This window comes from Danio rerio, chromosome 7 (genome assembly GCF_049306965.1).
Source record: "Danio rerio strain Tuebingen ecotype United States chromosome 7, GRCz12tu, whole genome shotgun sequence".
In the NCBI taxonomy this organism is placed as follows: domain Eukaryota; kingdom Metazoa; phylum Chordata; class Actinopteri; order Cypriniformes; family Danionidae; genus Danio; species Danio rerio.
The window spans coordinates 49638716-49663274 of NC_133182.1; the positions used below are offsets into that span (position 1 = coordinate 49638716).

The following is a 24559-nucleotide window of genomic DNA, read 5'->3' on the forward strand; positions in this document are numbered from 1 at the left end:
AAAGGAAGGAAGGAAGAAAATATGGAATGAAGGAAGGAAGGAAGGAATAAAGGATAGAAAAAATGTGAAAAAAAGATGGATAGATGGATGGATGGATTGATGGATGGATGGATGGATGGATGGATGGATGGATGGATGGATGGATGGATGGGTGGGTGGGTGGATAGAAAATTTGAAGAAATGTTGAAAGCATTAACATGTTTGCACAGGAAAGAAAGAAAAGGAGGAAGGAAAGAAGGATGGATGGTTGGCTAGTTGGATGGATGTATGAAAAATTTGAAGAAATGTTGAAAGCAACAGCATTTTTGCATAGAAAAAATAAATAAAATATGGTTGGATGGATGGATGGATGGATGAATGGATGATGGATGGATGGATGGATGGATGGATGGAAGGTTGGATGGTTGGTTGTTTGGTTGGTTGGTTGGTTGGTTGGTTGCATAAATGGATGGATGGATGGATGGATGGATGGATGGATAGATGGAAAATTTGAAGAAACGTTGAAAGCAACAGCATTTTGAACAGAAAGAAAAAAACAAATATGGATGATGAATTGATCGATGGATGAATGGATGGATGGATGGAAAATATGAAGAAACGTTGAAAGCAACAGCATTTTGCATTGAAAGAAACAAACAAATATGGATGAATGGATGGATGGATTTAAAAAAATAACATGAATCACATGAAGTTGATAGAAGTATAGGTGTGGGAAATCAAGAAAGACAAATGAAAAGGACAGTCAGGGACAGAGTATATCATTCAGAGATTTTGGTCCACGGGTGTACAAGGCCTCTTCAATTGATTTAACCAGCACAACTGCATAAGAATGGAGCAATACTGCAGACAAAGTGCAACAAAATATGACACATGAATGCTTAAGAACAAAAACAAACAAATACACACACTATAGCACACACAAACACACACGCACACACACTCAAATATACAGTATAAACACAAAAGCTTTGGTTGCAGGTTTACTGCAGAGATCTGCACTTGAGACATGCTTCTGGATTTTTGTCAGATCTGTTTACATTCATTTAAGGCTGAAGCGCTTGTGTTTACATCAATGACTTGCCAAGATGGACCAAGCTGTCGGTTGGCACTAAACACTGTTAGTACTTCAGAAGTATTAAAAAGCTATCAATCGAAGAATGCCTTTTAAATTCCATTCCTCATTTTAATGTAATTAAAGCAGTATTCAAATTCATTAAAGTTTAAAAAAAAGCAACAATATTTGAAATGTTTTTAAATAAATGTAAATGTGTAATCATGTTTAATGTTTGTGAAAGAAAACATGTTTCTCAAATATACACACATTTTGCTAATTGTGCACATTAATGAAATTAATAATAATTCAACAACTTCTTGCTGAATTGCTTCATCAAGACATACATAAAAATACATATTATCTAATACCTACATAAAGTTAAAACTATTATTGGATAAAATAAAATGAAATAAAGTTATGGTGGCCGCGAGAGCTTAACATGCTGCAATTTAAGAAAACACATGCATTACAAAAAAAAAAAAAAAACACCAGCAAATTAAGAAAAGATCTTCATCCATTTGACAGCACACATGCTGTAAATCCTCACAATTTATACACATTTAAAAAAAACGCACTGCATTTTCACACAACGCAAATAAATTAATAACAAGCTGCATTTTCTCACAACACAATTTACAAAAACGAGCTGCATTTTCTCACAACACTTTCAAACAGCATGGAACACAATGGAAATTTCAAGTTTTAAGAGGACCCTAAAATGTGACGGACCCAATTAATTAGGTTATGGTTATTTCAGCTAATAAAATACAAAGGACAAGGCTATCAGGATGTTAAAATAAAAATAAAAAAGTCACCTTTCAAAGATCACCTTTGCTGACCAATAGACAACGTTGTCCATCACGTTTTTGGGTCTGCTTGAAACTTTTCTATTGTGTTCCATTCTTTTTGCAAGTGTTGTAAGAAAATTTATCACATTTTCGTAAATTGTTTGCATTGTGAGAAAATGCAGCACATTTTATTAATTTATTTGCTTTGTGTGAAAATGCAGTGCGTTTTTTAATGTGTATGCATGGTGAGGGTTTGAAGCAAGGTCTTAATTTGCTGGTGTTTTTTGTAATTGCACATAGGGCTGTACGATTCTGGCTAAAATGAGAATCAGAATATTTTTTGCTTAAAATCAAGATCACAATTTTCTCACAATTCAGTAGATGTAAAATAAAGGTTAATATGAGTAGGCTAATATTATTGTTATTTCTTAAACATATGGTAAAATAACAATAACAATATTAGGCCTATGTGTAGGTGTAATGTTGGTTAAAATGCTCAATGTTGTATAGACTTGGAACGGTGGGCTAGAACAGATTTTAAATCTCCTGCTTGTTAATGCACGGTAAAGTGATTGTAATCCTAATTCTATTATGCGATATGATCAGTGAAATGACATGCGCTTTCGGTTTCACTTTCACTGCCGAGTGCAGCTCATGTCATGGCTGCCGTCACTTTAAGGAAAAAGCATATATGCAATTCCTACTTCCTGCGTGGCTCTTAAACGATCACTCTGTGCAACAAACTTACACTTTTATTAGCTATTATTCACAGCCTACACTGTAAAAAATCCAACTTGACAAATGTTGAAATTGCTTGATTTTTTTTGTTGGTTCAGCAAAAATCTGTAAAAAAGTCTGTACAACTACATTTAACACATTCAATCAACTTAAACAAAGATTTTATTCATTAAGTTAAAAAGATGAGTTTTGTGAGCAACACTTTGCTAGTTCATTCAAAAAAGCATCTGCCAACATGTTTTTTTGTGTTAAGTCAATCTCTGACTTTTTTTAATGCAATGAATATACAAGTAGCATAACCTTTTGTTGATTGAAAAGGTTTCAAACATGTTAAATATTCTAAAAAAATTATCAATGGCAGTATAGAACCTTTTCCCAGAGATGGGTTGGGGCTGGAAGGGCATCCGCTGCGTAAAAACCTGCTGGATAAGTTGGCGGTTCATTCCGCTGTGGCGACCCCAGATTAATAAAGGGACTAAGCCAACAAGAAAATAAATGAATGAGTATAGAACCTTTCATGGTTTGTAGTAAAAAGTAAATGCTGAGTAAAAATGCTATTATTATTATTATTATTATTATTATTATTATTATTATTATTATTAAAACAATAATAAATATCGTTATTCTTCACATTGTTATTAAAAACAACAAAAAACACTACAATACTTATAGTAACTTTATTTGAAACTTTTCATTTGCAATTTAACTTTATTTGGTGCACATTTGCAGAAATAAGCTTGCACGCACATTATCATCTCGTGTTTATTCATTACCCTTTAAAAAAAGAAAGGCATACTTTGATATTCCAATATTTAAAAATAAACCACGCACTCAAAAATATGTTTCTCAAAGGACGATATAGCATCATTCTGTCTTGAGCTAAACCACGCCCTCGTTACGATGGTTGCGCTTACGTAACGTCAACGTCTCAGGCGGGAGAAACTGGAAGCATTGTACTTCGGTGGGGAAAGAGGCAAGCCGTGGAAGAGCAATCTTAATAGTAAGTGTGCAAAGATTGTAGTTCTTTGTTTAAGACACTTCATCTAAATTTGTCCTCCTAAATGTTCATCATATACGCGCAAAAATGTGTGCAGATGCGGCGCTTAGTGATTATTCACATAATCTCTCTTTGTTATGTGATAAGAGTGAATGAATATTTGTGTTGCCGTAAATCATATCCATGCCCCGGGTAGCAGGAAGTAATCGGCCCGAGCTCGGCTGCCCTTCGGCGCCTCCGGCTCCGACTCGGCATCAACGAGTGTTATACGGGCGGAGTGTGGCCCGCAGCTCGCTCGCGCACATGCGTTTGTGATGCAGCTGTAAACACTGGCCAGATTCCTGTTAACCCTATCTGGCCCGAGTCTGTCTCGGCTCGTATAAGGACTCGGCTTGTGTAACTGATGACAACCGATTAAATTCTTATTTTATCTAGTAATTTGTTAGCTCCACGTTTAATGATAATTTGAGAAAATATATATGGTACAACAGCAACAAAATAATAAAAACATTTAGTGTGGATGGTCGCAATGTTTAGATGCAAACAAAACAATATTATTTATAAATGGATTATATATATCATCTAGGGAAAACAGTGTAAAATGCGCTTATTTTCGAGATAGCACGCTTCCATGCAGACTGTTTTTTTAAGCAGAAGTTTGGTTTCATAAGAAACACATGCGTGAGTCAACTCTTGGTCCAAACTCCAATCCAGACGGTGGCGGTAATGTTCCAAAAGCTGGTTGCCAACCGCTATGATGATCACAAGAAGAAAAAGAAGTTTGGCGTTTCAAAACAGTGGATTCCGGTCAGAAAGGTAAGGTTTTTGCTGCTTGTATACTGTATACTTTGCGAATTTAATGCTTAAAACATTTTCACAGTGTTAGGTTATTGTTAAGTTATTGTTTAACTTGTTTATGCAGTGCATCAGTGATCGTTTACTGTTCTCTTTAAATTATCATTCTATTATTAAGAGAAATATATTAGTATGTGCTTTAATTTATATGTGTTAGCCTATGTGAATCAATTATATCTTATGTTCAAGTTGTAGTTTGCGCATGTAAAACTAAATTTCTTAAGCAGATTTTGATGGGTTTTATTTTTTGGTTATTGACAGTTACACTTTCTGATTTAAATGAATGGGTATAAATGAATATTTTTTTGGTTAAGTCTTACTGTTCTTGTTTAACAAAGGTTAGTGAGGTCATTTTGTAGCACATCACAGAGACCAATAGCACATTCTTATGAACATGTGAATAGGCATGTTATAGTTGGGTGATTAAAGTCCATTATAAGCTGTAAACTGCTGATACATTTTCAACATAGATTGAGCTTTTCAGACTTTACATTACTAATTGCTTCACAAACAGCTGAAATGGTTTATTGTTATTGGCTATCATCATCATCAAACATTTTCCACAATGGTAGGTTAATCTTCATGGGTACCGAATAATGCATGTGCTTGGCCATCTTACAAATCTATGTCTAAGATTCATAAGGCTGTCTCTCTGCATGAATCTCTGAATAAATCCTGTGTGCTGATTATTTACACCATAGGTATTATAGCCATTAATTAACTTTGATAGTATTTCAGGATTTTAACTTTTTGGGGGGAGGTTAACAACAATGTGATGTTTTATTATAGACACACATGAGGAAGCTCGACTCAGCTTGGCTTGCAGACAGATGAGGACGGTGATTGCCCGTCATACACCTAAAGAAAGAACAGGTTTGTTTGCAATTATTTTAAACACATACTGTCAACATTATGTCATTGATCTATTACACTGCCATTGTCATTGATCTAGTGTCCTGCACTATACTAAAATAATGTTTTGTTTTGTAAATGTATCTGATCAAGGGGCATTAAAGACACAACTATAGTGAACGTGATGAAGAAAAATTATTTGGAACAAAGAGGCTGGAGAAAAAACTGATATGAAGATTTCAGAAATTGATGCAGCACCGCAAGTACCATCACCACCAATGACTATGGCAGGATCCTTAAGAACACCATCAAGATGCACAGATGCTGTACATTTCAGTACACCTATAAACATTTACAGTCCTTGTTCAAGTGCAGTTGGAGATCAAGACAACTTATTGCAACTCGTCATGTCTTTGTAAGAATTCAAGACATCACTAAATTTGTAATGGCTTAATGCAGCTAGAAAGTAAAGATCAACTAGAGACTATCAGCAGTGTCTAACCCACTGTTGTATTTACACAAGTTGCATGAGAATAAGCAACAGGTTGATTTATACTAATTTGTTATTTTTCTTTTTTAGCACGACTGAAAAAAAGTTTTAAAATCATGTGACGTCATAAAGCAGCAACTGTGCCTGATTCTCACAAATCAGCAAAACCAAAACAGACGTGATGAAATTCCAGATGTAAACACATTTGACCTTTCTTTGTCCAATTTGATTTGGAAAAACTTGAAAATCAACTAAACGAGCAGCCCGAACAAATGAAGAAACTGGTAAGTTTCTTGCTTATTTCTAAGTGTTTTATGTTTATTTATTTATTTATGTGTTTTTTTGCTTCGTAGGTAGCCTACTTTGGAATCATTGGTGTTTTCCACTAAGCAGTTTGGTGTGTCCCGGGAAAGCTTTTGGCTCACTTTTTGGCTGAACAAATTAACTGGAGCAGGGCAAACCAAAATGTGGCCTTTCATGCACTCTCCCTTACGACTGTCTAGTCAGTAAGTTGGTTTTAAATATACATTTAAGTACAATTAGGGGCAGTTCCATCTGTGTATTTCTTTGAATCATTAATCAAAGGAACAAAACATCTATATATAGTCCCATTTAGGTTGTACTTATATGAGAGCAAGCATCTTTCTTTTTTCATTTGTACTTTTTCACTACTAATTGTTTGTTTATCTTTTAATCACAGATGTAGTGAGGAGAAATGTCCATACCACATCACTGATAAAGAAGTGGAAAAATGCATTACAAGGTGGCTACAACGTGCTCCTGACAGGGCTGGAGGAAGGAGGGAAGAAGAGAAAGCTAATGTGTCAAATGTCTACATCAATAATTTATTTTTTAAACAACATTTTAAGTGTATTAAGATGTTCCCTGATACTTGGGTAATTTGTTTCTTTTATTTGCAATTTATATATATATATATATATATATATATATATATATATATATATATATATATATATATATATATATATATATATATATATATAAAATGACAATATGCTAAATTCTGAAAAAGCATCTTAATACATTTTTAATTAACATAATATAATAAAAATATTAATAACAAATTGCACAAGACATATAAAGATATACAAGTCAAATTATATATATATATATATATATATATATATATATATATATATATATATATATAAATAATCATCTCACTCATTTAAATGTATTATTATGTTTTATTTATTACATTTATTAAAAATGTTTCTTAAGAATTCTGCAGTTCTTTTTACATTTTTGACTTGTATATTTTACATATTGTCATGGGTATTTGTAAGATGTTTCTTGCTATATCTTAAATTGGTTTCTATATTCAGGTTTATATAAAATTAAGCTGTTTTAAGATGTGTCTTGTACAATTTTTTAATTCAAGTCTATTGGGAAAACAGGGTTGTTTTAAAAACTTCTGTGTATGTGTGCAACTTCAGATTTTGTCTTTAAATCTTCCTTTGTGTCTTTATTGTGTAGTTTTATTATTACTTGTGCACTACAAAATATTTTATTCAAGTTTAGTATTATTTGTTTATTGCAATCAATAAATGTTTATTATTATTTATTTTGTCCTTTGTTTGATAATTTTTGTTATTGGATATGTATGCTGTTTGCATTTTATTCAAAGGTTGAACGCAGTGCCTACACTTTGCCTTTACATTATAGCCTGCGTTTGCTGGTATATAAATGCAAATGGTTGTAATACCATGTATCAAGTACCAATATAATACCAAAAGGTTTTATATCAAGGTATATTGAGTTGCGCCAGCTCCGGGCTGCAGCGCACATTACTCACGGGCCGATTCTGGCTCGGATGCGGCAGCGAATCTAGCTGGAACTGGCCCAAGTGTATTTTACTATCTAGGGTGGCTCTTAAAGTGACAGCGCGTATATTCCAACTGCTTATTATTATATTAAGCAAACAAAATCAAATCAAAACCAAAATAATAGTAATAAATCGTTCATTTTGAACTGAAGGTGTATACAGTGGAACACTTATTACTAAAGTAAGATCCTTTACTGGCAGTTTTAATATCATATTTATCCATGACCAGCCAAGGTACCAGTACAAAACATGTAATTATGCAAGTATAGATTTTGAAATGAATTACAACAAATACTAAGATTTATATCTCAAGGCAACTAGTAATTCAGCTGGTCTTGCTTGTTTTAATGCTGGTTTTGCTGGTCTTAATGTTGGTTTTGCTGGTCTCAATGCTGGTCCTAATGCTGGTTTCAATGTTGGTCTTGCTGGTCTCAATGCTGGTCAGGAGCAGCACTTAGACCAGCAAAACCAGCACTGAAACCAGCAAGACCAGCATTGAGACAAGCAAAACCAGCATTGAGACCAGCATCAAAACATACCTTACCAGCTTACGCTGTTTTTTCAGCAGGGTGTTGTGAATAATTTATGGGATATTCTAAGGTTATTAAAATTGATAGTGTTAGGTAGTCTCAGAGATGTGCTGTAATTGTTATATATTTAATATAATTGTGTTTCCTTTTCATGTGATTAATTTGACTTAGTGTTTGTGTTTTTTTTTTTTTTTTTTTTTTTACAGATACACTACCTCGTTTTTGTACTTTAGTGAAGAACCGCAAGAAAATGAATGTTTTGGTAAAATGTATGTCTTTTTTTGCCATGTGTGTTTACTCCGATAACATTTTATTTATTAGTACTAATTTCCAATTGTATTTTTTTGGTTCATTTAACTTCTGTAGTTTCAGACCATTCAGACAAGAAATGTTCAGTCAGCAGAACTTAAAAAAACAGAGCCATGTGTGTTTGCTCGGATAACATATAATTTCTTAGTACTAATTTCCTTTTGTATTTTCTTGTTCTCTCAACTTCTGTCATTTTTGGCCATCCAGACAAGAAATGTTCAGTTAACACAACTTTTGCTCTGGTAACATATAATTTCTTAGTACTAATTTCCTTTTGTATTTTCTTGTTCACTCAACTTCTGTCATTTCAGGCCATCCAGACAAGAAATGTTCAGTTAACACAACTTTTGCTCTGGTAACATATAATTTTTTAGTACTAATTTCCTTTTGTATTTTCTTGTTCACTCAACTTCTGTCATTTCAGTCCTGCAGACAAGAAATGTTCAGTTTGCACAACTTAAAAATATTTGTTGTGCTGCAGGTGCAGGTTTCCAGAAAACTACTAATGTTAAGTTGACTCAACTAGACATTTTTTGTTTCACTGACAAATTATTTTCAGTCAGTGTAGCTGATGTTTTCAAAAGTTGAGTAAACAAGAAAAAACAGAAGGAAATTAGTACTAAGATTTTTTTTGTTGAACTGGCTTAAAATTTTTTACAGTGTATGCAGGTTCTGTTTACTAAAATAGACATCATTGGTGGGCACAAGTCTGTTCTCACAAAAAATTTGTCAGCTCACGTGTGATTTTGCAGCCGTGAATACATTACATTAAGACAGAAATTATATTTTTGGGTGAATTATACCTTATATATACAGTATGTGACAGTTTTAGCACCATTAGGAGGTGTCCATGTTGCTGAGCAACGTAAATAAAACACTGTGAAGACTTGTGTGACCGCCTTTACGCTTCTCTCCTGACCTTAAATATATAATAGGCAGAATCACAGAAAAGCAGAATTAAGATCGTGTGAGGTGTCGAATCGATATCGCAATCTTTTTCGATTAATCGTGCATAAATTATTTTATTTAAAAATTAAATTAAATGTAAAAAATAATGAAATGAAATAAAATAATAATTAAAAAAATTAAAAAAAAATAAAAAATAAATTAAATTAAATTAAATTAAATTAAATTAAATTAAATTAAATTAAATTAAATTAAATTAAATTAAATTAAATCAAACTCCCAATATTGCTTTTGCAACATGAAATGCAAAAGCTTAAAAGCTCTGAATCAGAACAGAAACATAACCATTTGACAAAGTAAACGATTCCTTTCTCTACATTTCAAAACAGACTGATCCTGAGAAATGACACCACAAAAAAAGCTGCCTGCCTTGATATTGCATCACTTTCAGCCAATGCTCTCCAGGGCCAAATCTCAGGATATGCCATCAGATTCCACACTCTCTCCTTCCCAATGCACACAAATAACACAGATTCTCATGATAAATGTCAAAGGACAAAACATTAGCCTTAGCGGGCGACTCAGAGGCACGGAAGAGTTAGCACTCATCACAGGCTCCAGCGATTCGGGGCCACGTGGCCTATTAGATGCGGACAGGAAATGGTACCGAAGTCGCAGACGCAGATGCATTTGTCAGCATTATTAAGAGAGGAGCTGGCTGGCAACTATCTTGCTCGAGAGCCGAGGCGAGGATGCCATCTTGGAAAGGTCACAGGCTGCCTGCTATCCTCCCATTTGTCTGTTTGATTAAGTCTGGCAATTAGAAGACTTGGCCGCCACACTCACAGTCTCCTATATCAGAGAGAGCCAGATTGGATACAAACTAATCACAGAACAGTCCTAAGCAGAGCAGATGAAATGGTGGAAAAAGAAAAGAAAAGAAAATAACGCTAAGACGGGCCAAGATTGCAGACAGACTGATGAAATAATCAGTGATGGAGTAATAGACAAGATGGAGAAAGAGAGAGAGAGCTGGATTTCTACCTAGCTGTCTTCTGATAATTAAGCGATCCAGTTATTGAGTACATCTCGTCTCTCACACACACATGCACAACACACACGGTCAGAAGCATTGCTTACACAAGCATGATAAGCATATAAACAGATCCTTACATAACCACACACACACATAAACACACATTCAATCTCGAGTCTGGGGCATAAATGCAGTGACACAAGGCTAATTTAAGAGGAGCTGCAGGATATAGGCTGTGTACAGCATGAACTCCCAATTACCAATACTGAGCGCGTCTCCCGGAGGAGTGAAGGATTGAGAGATGGAGAGAGAGGAGATGATGATGCCGTGGCACTCACACATTCTGTCATACAGCATCATTTGCTTCTTGGGAGCTTTGGAGAAGAGGGCTGTTTGTGTCTGTTTGTGTGCGAACGGATTGTGATTATATGCACTTTAAAAGTTTGATTTCAGTTTGATGAGGTACAAAATTGCATTCATAAAATGTAGACTGAGAACACTTTTAGGGCACAATCACTAGGGAAATGATGCTGTTTTAAAGGAGTTCACACAGACCTTGAAGCAATTTGGCCATTGGAATTCACCATGATGATTAACAGAAAATTTTGGGTTAAAAATGGACAATGTAGCTTTTAAATTGCAAAATATGGTCTGCTCACAATTAAAATTAAGATTGCTTGTTTGTGAAAGACTGATTATTTCTGATTATTATATTTTATCTTTATAGTACAGTGATACTATGAAAAAAATACAAATGCAAAAAGTAATATAGCGTCTTTAAAAAGTTCACAAGTCTGCAAGAGCCTACAGAAGATTGCCCAGGGAGGCATCTTGCTGGGGGCAGCACGGGGAGACGGTGCAAAAAAATATGTATAAATAAATAAAAAAAATAGTAAAAGCATTGAGATATGATTTACTTTATGCAAGTGTATTAATTTAGAGTGGTAATCCCAGAATAAAGACGTCAGGGGCCATTTACATTTGGCATCTTTTGCATGCGTTTGTTACTCTCTGGTACAACGCTGGTAAAAGCAAACTGATGCATGCTCGCAGAAAACCATTTCCACAAACCATCGTGTATATCCCGGTTGTTTGCATGCACGCCGATAAAATACATGCCGCTCATGCGCTGTGAAACCGGAGTATCAGCCTTTTGCGCAGAGGTGTCGGCACGCAGCGAGTTTTGCAAGTCGAAGTTTATGTAACATGATGATAATGTTACGTCGACTAAGCATGGCTATTTAGCAGGAAGGAGGGATGTGGTTGGCCAATGCAAATAAGTCATATAGTAGTATCCATGTATATTTGTGTTTGCTGATGAGTGTGTTCTGTGAATATGCATAAAAAAATGCTGAAAGGCTTTTACACTACAATGCACACATATGCACAAAGAATTATTGATGAATCGGGGAAACTGTATGAATAAACCATTGATGGCTTTAGTGAACACAGAAATGATGAAGATCAGATGTTAACAAATAACAGTCTGTTTGCTGCTGCTTCATTATTTGTGCTTGTCAGTAATCACATCCCTAACGGCAGCCCCCAAACAACAGTCTGACTCACAACTAAATGCAAATTCTTTCATTTAAGATAGATAGACAGACAGACAGACAGACAGACAGACAGACAAAGAAGTAAATAAAACTAAAAGTAATAAAAATAAATAAAATAAATAAAAATAAAATAAATAAAATAAACCAAAATAATTAAATTTAATTAAATTATTTTTTATTAAATTTAAATTAAAATATAAAAACATTTTTAAAAATTTAAAAAGGAAATGTTGAACATAAACGGCTCCCAAATCATCAGGGAGTAAATACGGAAAATTCCAAGTGCTCCCTAAATCAAGCATGAACACAACGCTGCAGAAAACTGGATGGCTTCCATCCACACCTGCTTTCACAGACGTGATTAACTGGAGCAGTCACTGTTCAAACACACTAACACCAATGTTCTGAGACATACCACGGTGCACTTCTCATCAGCTCCATCCGATTTTGTTCCACTTAAGGTAACTCAGCATGTCTGGTGCTTGTGCTGGTACATGCACATCTGCATGTTAATGCACCAATTTATTCTGTGTCACAAACATTATATGCAGACCCCAGGGTGACTATCGGAAAGTCAAAAAGCCCATTGTTTGCCTCTTATCGTGCCCGTGTCGAGTTATAATGAATAAATGCATGCCTACATTATAGAATGAGGTCCATAGTGGAAAGCTTTTTGACTCCCGCTGCTGAATGAGGATTTGTTCATACTCGCTAAGTACTTGTAGATGCAGCAATGATTCTCTTTGACTTTGTAAGGTGTTTCTATATTTGCAACACTGATACATTAAATATTCATTTACTCAAGAGTTCATTAAATTATTTAAACAGATTCCTCTTTCCATATCTGTCAATCTTTGTCCATGCATTATCTTCATCCTCGGAATAGTGGATCAAATTGAAACTTTACCAACCGCAAACACCATCACCAGCATCAGAAGCAGCAATTCTCTCATTCCCTCTCTCTTTGTCCCACTGCTGTTTCCGTCCCTCCTACCTGTCTTGAAGACAGCCATTAAAGCCATTGAAGACTCCAACTCTTCCTCTAAACTCTAAAAATAAGAGTGTGGCTGAATACTGTGTTCTTGGACTGTTTTGTCCTAAAGTAGGACTGCTTAAAATACTTTCATAAAATGAACTCAGTGTTTCCAGAAGGATTAGGGAGTTTATTTACATCCTTATTTTTTCTTTGAATGTGGGTCGACAGCATTTTAATAGAGGACGTTTAAAAAAAAGTGCTGGTGTCATTATTTATCAAAGAAAGAAAAAGCAATGCAATTGTATTATTTAGAATTGACACTGAATAAAAATGTCTACTGAATAAGTAAATGCACAAGAAGATGTGGTATTTGAGTCATTTGTATAGGTGACCTTTGTCAAGTGATTGTACACAACCATCCTTTAGTCAGTTTGTGTGTATGAAATGCCTGCAGCAATATACTGATGCCCATAACAAATTTCTTGTCAAGGACAATAAAGTTTTAATACTACTACTACTACTACTACAAATGTCATTAAATTAAATTCTAGAAGCCTGTTTGACACCCTTTGTCCTGTTCTGATATTTTTTTACTGTATTTTCCAACTAGCAGCCATCTGTGTACTTGTAGACTGCTTATTAATATCAAATTTTTTTTGATGGCAACCGCAGACATTCTACTGACTGCAAGTAACTTCTATATTTTTTTCTAAGCATAAGAGTCAATAATCCAATAAGAGTTAGTTAACATCTATTTGCAAAGCGTAATTTTTAACAAAACGCTTTGATTCAAGTTAATATTAGCATGTTTTCAGTCATCTGATCACAAGTGGTCAGTGTTGCATTGCCCTTTCACCTGGTGCTAAAATGTGCTCAAATGTGTATATTCAAAATATTTTCATAATATGTAAATAATATCTTAATACAAATTCTAATATAAGGTATAAATGGGTTCCAATATAATATAATATAATATAATATAATATAATATAATATAATATAATATAATATAATATAATATAATATAATATTAGTTACATAAGTGTTTTTAGTTAATGTATTTACTACTATGAACTAAGAACAAACAAAGATTGTACTGCATTTAATTAGTTAAACATTTAATTAACACATTGTTATATATCAACTAATCAAAATTGTGCTTGTTAACATTTACAGTTAATGCACACCAATGATTTAATTTGCCATAAATAATATTAACAAAGAATGAATGCTGTAATAAATGTATTGTTCATTGTTTGCTAGAGTAAATTTATTATTAATTTTATTATTACTATTATTATTATTATTACTACTACTACTAGTAGTAGTAGAAGTATTAAAATCACATTAAGATTCACTGCCAAAAGATTCCCTTAGCTGAGAAGCATTAATCTAAACATATCATCTGTGTGACATTGTCAGATTTTCATTCTGTAAGCATAACTCTGAGCGTGTACAAAAGTAAGAAAACATTTTTGCACATGGACCTTTAAGATTTATTTAGAGAAAATAAGTGTATTCATATGTTTCCAGGTTTATCTGTGTGTATATATATATATATATATATATATATATATATATATATATATATATATATATATATATATATATATATATATATATATATATATATATATATATATAAATGCGGTGCCTACTAAAGGGCAAGTTTTGCACACATTATTAGGGCTTCTCCTCAAATTCTGTGTGTGTGTGTGACCCTGCGAAGCAACTGCTAGCTCCTCTGTGTCCCTGGCGGAAGAATCTCCCCATATGCTGTGGTAACTCTTTGGCTCATGCTGACCAGATTAACAGATTTTCAGTATTGAAGGCTGGTCAACACCCAGAAAAAACATTGAGCCTGTCATTCAAATTAAGCCCTGTTGATTTGGGTATTTGGGGCCATTACCAGAATGGGGCTCAGAATCTCTCTAGCAAAACACATGCTTGCTGGTTGAATGCAAAAACCTTGGCTTTGGACACCTGGGTGATATTCCACATGCGAGAATATTGAAAGCATGCCTGCATGTTTTAAATAAACATCTGTCACTTTAAAGAAACAGTTCACACAAAAAATTATTATTTTTTTTTCTAAAATATAACATATTTAGCTGAAACTGATTAAAAGATCCAAGTGAATGGCTAACCTATTAGCAAAATTAACTATAACCTTTAATCCACAGTCTCTGCAAACAATCATAAGTGCAGTTATGAATAGGCATGGGGCGATAACCGTTTTCAAGGTATACTGCGGTTATGAAAAGGCAAGGTTTTAAAACCGCCAAGATTTTCTGCTATACTGTTCCTACAATTTATGTTAAAATTTTGTTTTACAATTTTGTTTTTTGTTTTTTAGGACAACAGTATATGCAGCAGAAAAGATATTCAATTATGGTTTAAATTGTAAAGAAATCTGTTATTTATTTTAATTATTTAACCAGACATGTTTACTGCTCCAAAATATTTTTAAAAGTTTCTTTAAAATAAATTATATTATGTTTAAAGGGAAAAAAATTTATTATTTTTTTACCCAGACATTTAAAAAGAACTATTTTAGAGCAGTAATAAAAATACCCTGATATTTTTATCCAAGGTTATCAAACTGTCAAAATCTTATACTGACCCATGTCTAGTTATGACATATTGACATACAAGTTTTATTTTATAATATACAGATAATCTGTCTCCAAATTTCAATATTAAATAATCGTATTTTAAAATAAAATAACAATGTTAAATTGTTCACAACCACATATTTGCAAACAAACAAACAAACAAACAAACAAAACAAACAAATAAACAAACAAACAAACAAACAAATAAATAAATAAATACATAAATAAATAAATTAATTAATTAATTAATCAAAAAATAATAAATAAATAAATAAATAAATAATTAAATAAACATTTTAAGGCCTTCAATATTTGGGTACACAGTTCTGTATATGTGTAAGCTATGTAAAATGTGTAAATGTATCAACCCAGGCTCATTCTGAAAACGTACCTCTATATACATTTCTGGATACTGTAAAATATGTCTTAGGAGATACTTTTTTTGCAGTTTTTGTTTTCGCAAATCCATCAGAGGCCGCTGTTTATGCATTTTGGAATCTCAGATTTCTCTCGCGAGTGCCATTCATGCCTGTTGTTCTCACGTAAATCCACCAGAGGCAGCTGGCTACTGACCTAATGACTGACTGACCAATCGACTGACCCACTCTCCTCCTTCCATAAACCCAACCAATAGTATTTTCAAAAGCACAGATTAATCCGAAAGAAAAAAAAATGTACTTCTGGTTACATAATTTGCAATCTCCAGAAACGTATTTAGGGCTACATTTTCAGAATGAGACTATGTTGAAATTTACCCAAGCTCTAAAAAAAAAGAAACTAGGATGCTGTATATTGATATATTGTTGTTTGCATATGCTATAAATATGCAAAATTTTAAAGACTCACGATGAATAGTTTATTAAACAAAACAAAACTGGTAATTTGACTTATATTAATGACACAAAAAGAAAAACACAAACTTATATTAATGACAAATCAGAAAACTGGAACTGCACTACTTGCTGCTGCAACCTATATAAAAAAGTAAGATTAGATTTGTATGTCAACTCAAAAAAGTATGTCTTTTTAGGACATTAATTCTGTTTTGGTGTCGGTAGCAAATTGATTTGCATTTTATGAATCACCAAGGCCCACATTTTCAACTAAAAATCGTTCATGTTTGATTGAAGAAAAAAGTCACCTGCATCTTGGATAGCCCGAGGGTTAAGCCTGCAAAATTTTCATTTTTGGGTGAAGTTTCCTTTTAATAAAATATAGTCAAAGGAAATGACTACGACTGGAATATACTGGACCAGCTGAGAAAGCGAGAGAGAGAGGGAAAGAGAGAACGAGAGAGAACGAGACAGAGAGAAGAATAGGCTAGTGTCAATCTCTTTTCCATCTGAAAACTTGCACTGAATTACAAGGAGCTCAACTCCATCATGTCTAATTGAGAGAGAAAAAGGGCTTGAGCAAGACAGCCGATGGCATCTCTAAGGTAAGATTATATTGCACTGTTGAGATTGGTTTGAGGTCTGTCATCGGTATACACAAATACAGGCTCAGTACGCAAGCACACACAAACTATCTATCAGCATCCTCTGTGCAGGGGTTAATTGATCCCACAGCACTGATACCACAAAGACTGGCAGCATCAGACGTGCTCTGACAAGAAAGCAGAAGGGTTATGAGGGAGAAGATAGAAAGTGAGGTGGAGAGAGAGAAAGATAATGAAGAAATGTGGAGGGAAAAAGAAAAGGAAGGACTCTGGAAGACACATCTTGAGCCAAATTACCTAGACTTACTCAGCGATTCAACAGACAGCGCACATCACATTACCATGCAAGGACGGAGATGTATGGAGAGATTTGTAGGAAGAGAGATGATGTCAGGAATAATTTACATTTATGAAGATGTATGGGCATATCAGTTCTGTTCAACTGCACTGTAAAAATGCCACTGCTGTAACATGTAGTCGATGAGACTTACATAAAATGATAGTTAAGGGTTGACTGCATTCTTCAAAATTTTATTCATTATTAATTATTAATTTATTAGTTTTGTATTATACTCCAAAACATTTTAACTAAGTTTTTTTTTTTTTTATCAATTAATTAATTAATTTATTTTTATGGAAAACAAATCTAAATGGTTTAAAATCACAGAGTAAAATCACATTTTGAAAAAATTAATTCATTTAATTAATTAAATTCCATTAGTTAATGCTAGATCATGTAATTTCTAACATGGACAAGCAATGAGCAATATATTTTTTAGTAATATACAAAGTGAATTAACTAATGTTAACAAGTTTGGAGATTTAACATATTTGTAAATGTTGAGCTATGATAAATAAATGCTGTCTAAAAATGTTCATACTTAATAATGAATACATTAATTAACACTATAATTTAAAGCAAAAAGCTATAACAAAACATTGTAATTGTAGGCAAAAAAAGTGTAACAATCTACAGCTATGATCTCAACCCAGGATCATTGTGAAACGTACCGCCATGTACATTTCTGGAGATCGTGAAATACATCCCAGTTTTTAGCAGTTTTTATTTTTGCGAATTCACCACAGATTGACCCAGGCACAGATTGACCTGGCCACCCTCTTCCCTAAACCTTTAGCGCTGCCACATAATTGAGTTTATGCTTTCTGTAATATTCATTGAATGTGTGAATAGGCCAGGCAGTTAAGCATACTCATTCTTGGTTTTTCTAGCCCAAATATACCAATAAGTAATGGACTTTTATTTTAGATTTTTTTATTTTGAAGTGATGAGGTGAGGCGAATGTGTCTGTATTCTATTTCCTGTTCTGTTGCCGTTTTTGTCTATATACCATACACACCACTAGAGGGGGGGGGGGCGGGGTGGATTAGAGGGCACATGGACACTGCTAAGTGGGAAATCTGAAAAAGCCAGAGGAGAAAATGTAGTAGGAGTTTGCCAAATCTAATTTTTTTTGTGTGTGCTGAGGACCATAGTTTGCATGGATTTTTTTCACTTTTTGGACTCATTAGCCTTGCAGAATTGCAGTAAAGACTATCCATGGAGGACATTTGATGTACAGCAACTAGACATGGTACCAAATATCTGGACTCTAACTTTGCGGTGAGAACGACCCATTTTGCACGTACACTCATCTATGGACTTTTGGACTTTTCACACACACATAAATATACACACACACCCACAGGGATTCACTATTTTTGTATTGTGTTATTGTATGAATGTTGTTTGTGTTTATGTTTGATTGTAAGGACATTTTCAGAGAGCTGTGTGATTCTATTACATGAAAAAATGTACTTCATCAATCCATGATAAAATCTGAATACAGAAACTAAAGAATTGAACCATTTTTATTTTTTTTTATTCTTGTGTATCCTGTTGATTGAAAGACGAGTGTTACAAACCCAACCTACAGATTGAGCAATCCAGAAAAAGAAAAGCCCTCATCTGATTTTACCACGTTTTCAGATTTTACCACATTCTCACATTGTTATTTACTAGTTTATTTAATTTTTTTTGGCTTCTGTTTTTGTCTTACACACTTTCTGGAACTGTTCTTTACCGGACTCAAACCCTGTCGTCATGGTCAACTCCTCTCTGCGTCTCATGTCCACGGTCACACATGGCGATACCAGATAAACTGGTAGCAGCAGGAAAGCGTCTATACAGAGGTAATCGGTCAGCTGGTAAGCGTAAAAAAGAACAGCATTATACCACCCTGCAAAGTTTATTTTAAAGACGAAATCCAGCCATACATAGCTCTGGCTCACATAATTCACAATCTCCAGAAATGTATATATTAACTTCATTGATTTGTTTTGGGACAACATGAATTATTTGTGTGGAGGCCTGCATTTTGTACAGTGTAGATATTGTATTATTTTAATGACACGTTTTGTCATTTTGTGGATGGCCTTGTGATCTGAGAAATGCTCATGTTTTATGAACAAGCCACTTGTGAAGGTTTTCTACAAAACCTCTTGTTGTGCCGTGTAAGTTATTCTTACATTTAAGGTGAAAATCAGAACTGCATGATGAATAAAAAATTACCTCAACCAAAAATGAAAATGTATTACAAGTCTTTCAACCCTTTATGAGTTATCGTTTTTTTTTTTTTTTTCTGCTGAACAACAACAAAAAAATAAATATTCTGTAGAAAGCTGGGATGGCATTCATAGAAATGCTATGGAAGTCAATAGCTACCAGTTTGCAAAGTTGTTATTATAATTACATTACTATTTTGTATAATCTATTTTGTAATAAAAAAAAAACTGATAATGTGTTTGAAGAAGTGGCTGCACGATGATGAAAAATAAATTGACATTGCAATAATATTTTGTTTAGCTGCAATATGAATATAATTTCACCAGTTGATTTAAACAACTTTATTTAGAAAGATTTCATTCATTTAGTTCAACTGGGATGATAAAGTCTTTTTTTATGCAGTGCAATTGCATAAAAATATAATAAATTATAAGCATATTTGCAACAGAACAAAATTAAAAGTTAGCTAAACAATAGTTTATGGTTTTCTAGGGAGTCTAACAGTATTCAAGTACAGAAATTGCACAATCAGATGAAAAAAATTATAAGGTCATCATTGAATAAATAATTAAAAATAAGAATATTTAACAATATCTTCGTATTTTAATCTTTAATAAATAATCTAATCCTGTAATGTGACTAATGCAGATACACACATTGCGATAGCGATGCTCAAACGATATACGCTTTATCCCAAGTGGAGAGTGTCTTGTCAAAATGAGATATTTACATTTAGGAGTAGTATATTACAGGAGTACTTTAAGCAAGGCTTATATATAATATAAAGACACATTAGTGACCCCGGTATCAAATGCATGTAATATCTGTCTATTTTCTATAAGTGCCATTGTGTTAGGTCAGGTGTACCAAAATGAATTCTACTGAAATGGCACTTTGTACGTTCTTCCAGTTAACACACAAAGGTTAGACAGAATGGAAAAGTACAAAAAGAGAGAGGTAGACTAACATTGTTAACATTCAGCAGTCTTGACAGCAGTGCGAGATAATGAAGACGCTCCACATTCACCTCCAGACATTGTCACTTCCTTGATTGTTCTGGAGGAGAGTGTTGTTCTTGAGCGAATCTGAGGCCTACCCGGTGCATTTAGATTTTGTTTTAGTCGTCTCTACATATTAATCATTCAATACCTACAGGAGATCAAAGTACAGCGTTGACATCTTAAAGTTGTTATGGAGGCTGTCACCAATTGCTCAGTTGATGAATTTTAACTTTTTAGCTTTTTCACTTTCTCACTTTAAACTTCTTTTGCTTCCTTATTTCAATAATGAATGATTTCCAGCTAATTCAAAAGGGAATTTTGACTTGACTTCCCTTGGAAATATCATGCCTTCAATTTTGTGGTGTTTATCCTGTTTAAATATGCAATATCCAAAGATAAAAAAGAGAAAAAAAAATACCCTACAAACACACACACACACACACACACAAATCCCAACTTGTAAATAAATGTGGTTACCTGAAAGCTCATTACTTCCAAAGAGCCACAGGCAAATGTGAGGTCAGCAGACGCTCTTCTCACTCCTGATTAAAACCAGCTGTTTGGCCTCATTGTTTGTGTTAAGCTTTCGCAGAGGGACGCACACCGCACAACATTCACAGACCTGCAAACATCCCCACCCGCATAAATAAGCGCCTATGAACATATGCTAAGGTTGAGGTGGGGGGGAGAAATAGCTCCAGACCCGCAGGTCCAGCAACCAGAAAGCCCCTGATTAACAAACCAACACTAATTAAATCACAGACGGCTAAATCGTGGCCGGTCAACTGCTCGAATATGAGCACATTCCACTAAACGCCTCATCTTCCCCGCAGTTTCTTCTAACTGCACTGCCAGTCTTAAATCCCCAAAATGAAAAAGTGAATGAGATGGGATTACATGGCTAATGCAAGCAGATGAAGAAAAAAGTAGAGCACAATCTCCAACTCCAAAAGGATTAAATCACCCCGGATTCCTGCTTAAAGTCAGCTTGATGCAATGGGTTTACCTGGTAAAGCAAAGAATCACAAGTGAATGAAGAAGTATGCTACAGTATGTATTCTGTAAGAGGACCCGTGTGCAATTCCCACCATCTCTTCCTGCTCTCTTTTACACACACAGAGAGACCTAAATAGCTGAGCACTGACCTCTATAAATGAAAAGGAATGTCTCAAAGCCAAAGGAAAGGTGAATAAAACCAAGATTTGGTGAACAAAGAAATGTGAACAACCTGTTCTATTTTAAAGCTTGAGTTATGCACATAATTCATAAGTTATGTGCACCTTTGTAAAACTTAGAATTTAATTACTGGTTAACAGCTGAAACTTCAAAATTAAACCCACACAAGTCACAATAGATGCAAACAAAGCACTTCGTAATGAAAACAATGCATTCGCACAATTCAAAGTTTGCTAATTATGGCACAATTTTAAGCATTCTGCAGCAAGAGTGCATAAACACATTTTTGCATCATAATGCAAGTGGTCGCTTGCAGCGGCGCGAGCGCACCTCTAGATTCATATGCGCATTGACAATTATACACTGCGAGTGATAATTAAACTTTGATTTCAGTGAACTTTGAGCATATGTAATGAGGGAACCTGCCTATGACGTGCTCAGTCTGAGGGGAGAGGATGTGGATTTGGGCACATTGAGGCGCGCGTCATTTTTTGTGTTCAGGTGAAATCAGGAGATGCCAGCACGCGCTGGTGACACAGTCACACACTGTACAGGTGGGAAAGGGACCATAGTGGTATTGTGCATGTATTTGGATTAGCCACGGCGCACTCACCTCGCTTATCTTGTACTTTTACAGTTATCTCCACTAGCGGCTGCGTCTCTCGGTCGAGCCGCCGCGATATAACCAAATCTCCGCTGTCCCGACTCACGGTGACGGGAGAGTTATCCGCGTCCGGGTGAACCAGCTCAAAGCTGGCGGACTGAAACCTCACTGGGTGCAGATTCATTATGACAGAGCCGATACTCGCGTCTTCGGACACGGTGATAAGCACCGGCTCGGGCACGGAGCGGGACTTTCTCGAGAGTCCGTCTTCGAGCTGAGGAAGGGCTGGCCATTGGCGAGGACTTATCTCTATATCCATATTCTGACTGGTCCGAGAGGGCCAGCCGTGGTCTCGTGCAAACACGCTGAACTTTATTGGCTGCGCGAGACCGAGAATCGAGTCCACGAGGAGGATGTCGCCGGTTTTGGGCACTACATAGAAGCTTCCGTTTCTCGGGAGCGCGTAATAAATGAGCTCGGCATTTTTGCCGCTGTCAATGTCCTCCGCTTTCACCGTGTACACCACCGACCTCAGAGCCGTGGCGTCGTCTAAAGTTATTTTCACGTCGGCGTGCTGAAAGGTAGGCTCGTGGTCGTTCGTATCGAGCACGTCCACTTTAACTGAAGCAACTTCGGCCACAATGCGCTCAGCTGAAGCGCAGCTCTGACAGCAAAGCGCGAGGCTCAGGAAATATTCGGCGCGCTCCTCTCGATCCAGAACGTTGGAGGTTTTCAGTAATATGTGTCCCCGCTTGTGGTGGGCGAAGACGTGGAAATCTTCACTCCTGTCGCCCAGGAGTTTCAAGTGCATCCCGGACTTAGAACACCATCTTTGCGGGTCGACGCGCTTCACCGGGATACTCAGTCCGTTCACTTTTGAGCCAGGTGGAGAGTTTTCAAACACATGCCCGTGAAAGAAAGGTATTCGTTCGTCGGTCTTATTCCCCAACACAAAAGTCACGCAATATGGCAACAAAATAGTCCAGAACATGATTGCAAGTTTACAGCGCGCTTCCCGATCTCAAGCGACAGTGTTTAAATCGCAGGACATGATGCTTAAATTCTCTCCTCATTTGCCGGACTGTGATCCTCCAGAGTCTGAGCAGCGTAACTTTCCCTCCGTCACCTCGCGCTTCAGCAGCGATCTGCTCGTGCGCGCGCTCGAGCTCGCGGAGTTTCAGAGAACAGCACCACTGTGATGGACAGCGCCACGCGCGAGGAGGCGGGGCTTTGGACCAGACAGGGATTTCTCTAGTCTAGGGAACACTTTTCTATAGGATTTGATTGCTTTTTATTTGGCTGAAAAAGCCGGTAGAGAAATAACAAACAACAAACATTGCATGTTAGGCTAAAGAACGCATAACGATTGCGCCAGGCGGTAGCTATATAGAAAAAACAAATTAGTTAAAGGCAAATTCTTTTGGGGGTGGTTTCATAACGTTAATCTGCACAACACTATTAGGACGCCCTGACCAAATTTATGGTCCTAGGTTATGTAATATATCTCGTGGTCAACAAATCGCTGGTGACATGGCACACAGTTTAATCTCACAAAATGGTGTTACAACTTTGTAGACATAATCTGTACATTTTGTATAACCTGTACACATCGTCAAAACTCCTCATCGATTGGTTTTGCCAAAGTGAGTCAATTTTCAAAGTCGGAAAAAAAACTTAAAGGGTTAAAAAGCATAAAACTGAAGAAAATGTTCAAAATCATTTAATTCTGCAACATGCTGTAACTTTTTCCTCAATCCATCTTAAAATTTTGTCTTCCAACTTCACTAATTGTGCAACTTTAATAACTTTTATTGATTTATTTATTTTATTATGGAACAAATAAGAAAATAAAAAAAATAAGATGAACAAAGATTCTGGAAAGATGTGTAAATCTGTCACCTTGATTTTTGTGTCTAATGTTCTCTAAAATGTTTACTGACTGCCAAGACAAAGTAAAAAAAAAAAAAAAGTCATTGTTAAACAAAATTACTTGAAATTGTTTTCTTGTTGAAACATTATCTAAGATATTACAATTAAATTTATCCACTGAATATATGACAAAAGGTGGCACGGTGACTCTGTGGTTAGCACTGTCGTCTCACAGCAAGAAGGTCGCTAGTTCGAGGCCCCACTGGATCAATGGGCATTTCTGTATGGAGTTTGCATGTTCTGGTTTCCCCCACCATCCAAAGACATACGCTATAGGTGAATTCAATAAGCTAAATTGAC

General features: G+C 35.2%; 1 protein-coding gene and 1 long non-coding RNA gene across 4 annotated transcripts in view; one reads left to right on the forward strand and one right to left on the reverse strand.

The window, feature by feature from the left end:
• The window catches only part of si:ch211-186j3.6, a 435691-nt gene extending 412210 nt beyond the window's left edge, over positions 1–23481 (reverse strand). The window contains exon 1 of the mRNA XM_001920953.7: positions 22340–23481. Within this exon, the coding sequence (XP_001920988.3) occupies positions 22340–23321 (982 nt within the window). The 5' untranslated portion in view covers positions 23322–23481. The remainder of the gene's footprint in view (positions 1–22339) is intronic.
• LOC103911418 (uncharacterized) lies at positions 3525–6689 on the forward strand. Of its 3 annotated transcripts, none has more exons than XR_012383499.1 (7): positions 3525–3580; positions 4232–4393; positions 5222–5305; positions 5438–5699; positions 5865–6058; positions 6128–6280; positions 6475–6689. It is a non-coding gene; the product is annotated as an uncharacterized lncRNA (long non-coding RNA). The 3 variants fall into 3 exon arrangements; XR_662201.4 differs by having other exon boundaries at positions 4292–4393; XR_012383500.1 differs by lacking the exon at positions 4232–4393.
• Positions 23482–24559: the final 1078 nt, after the last annotated feature.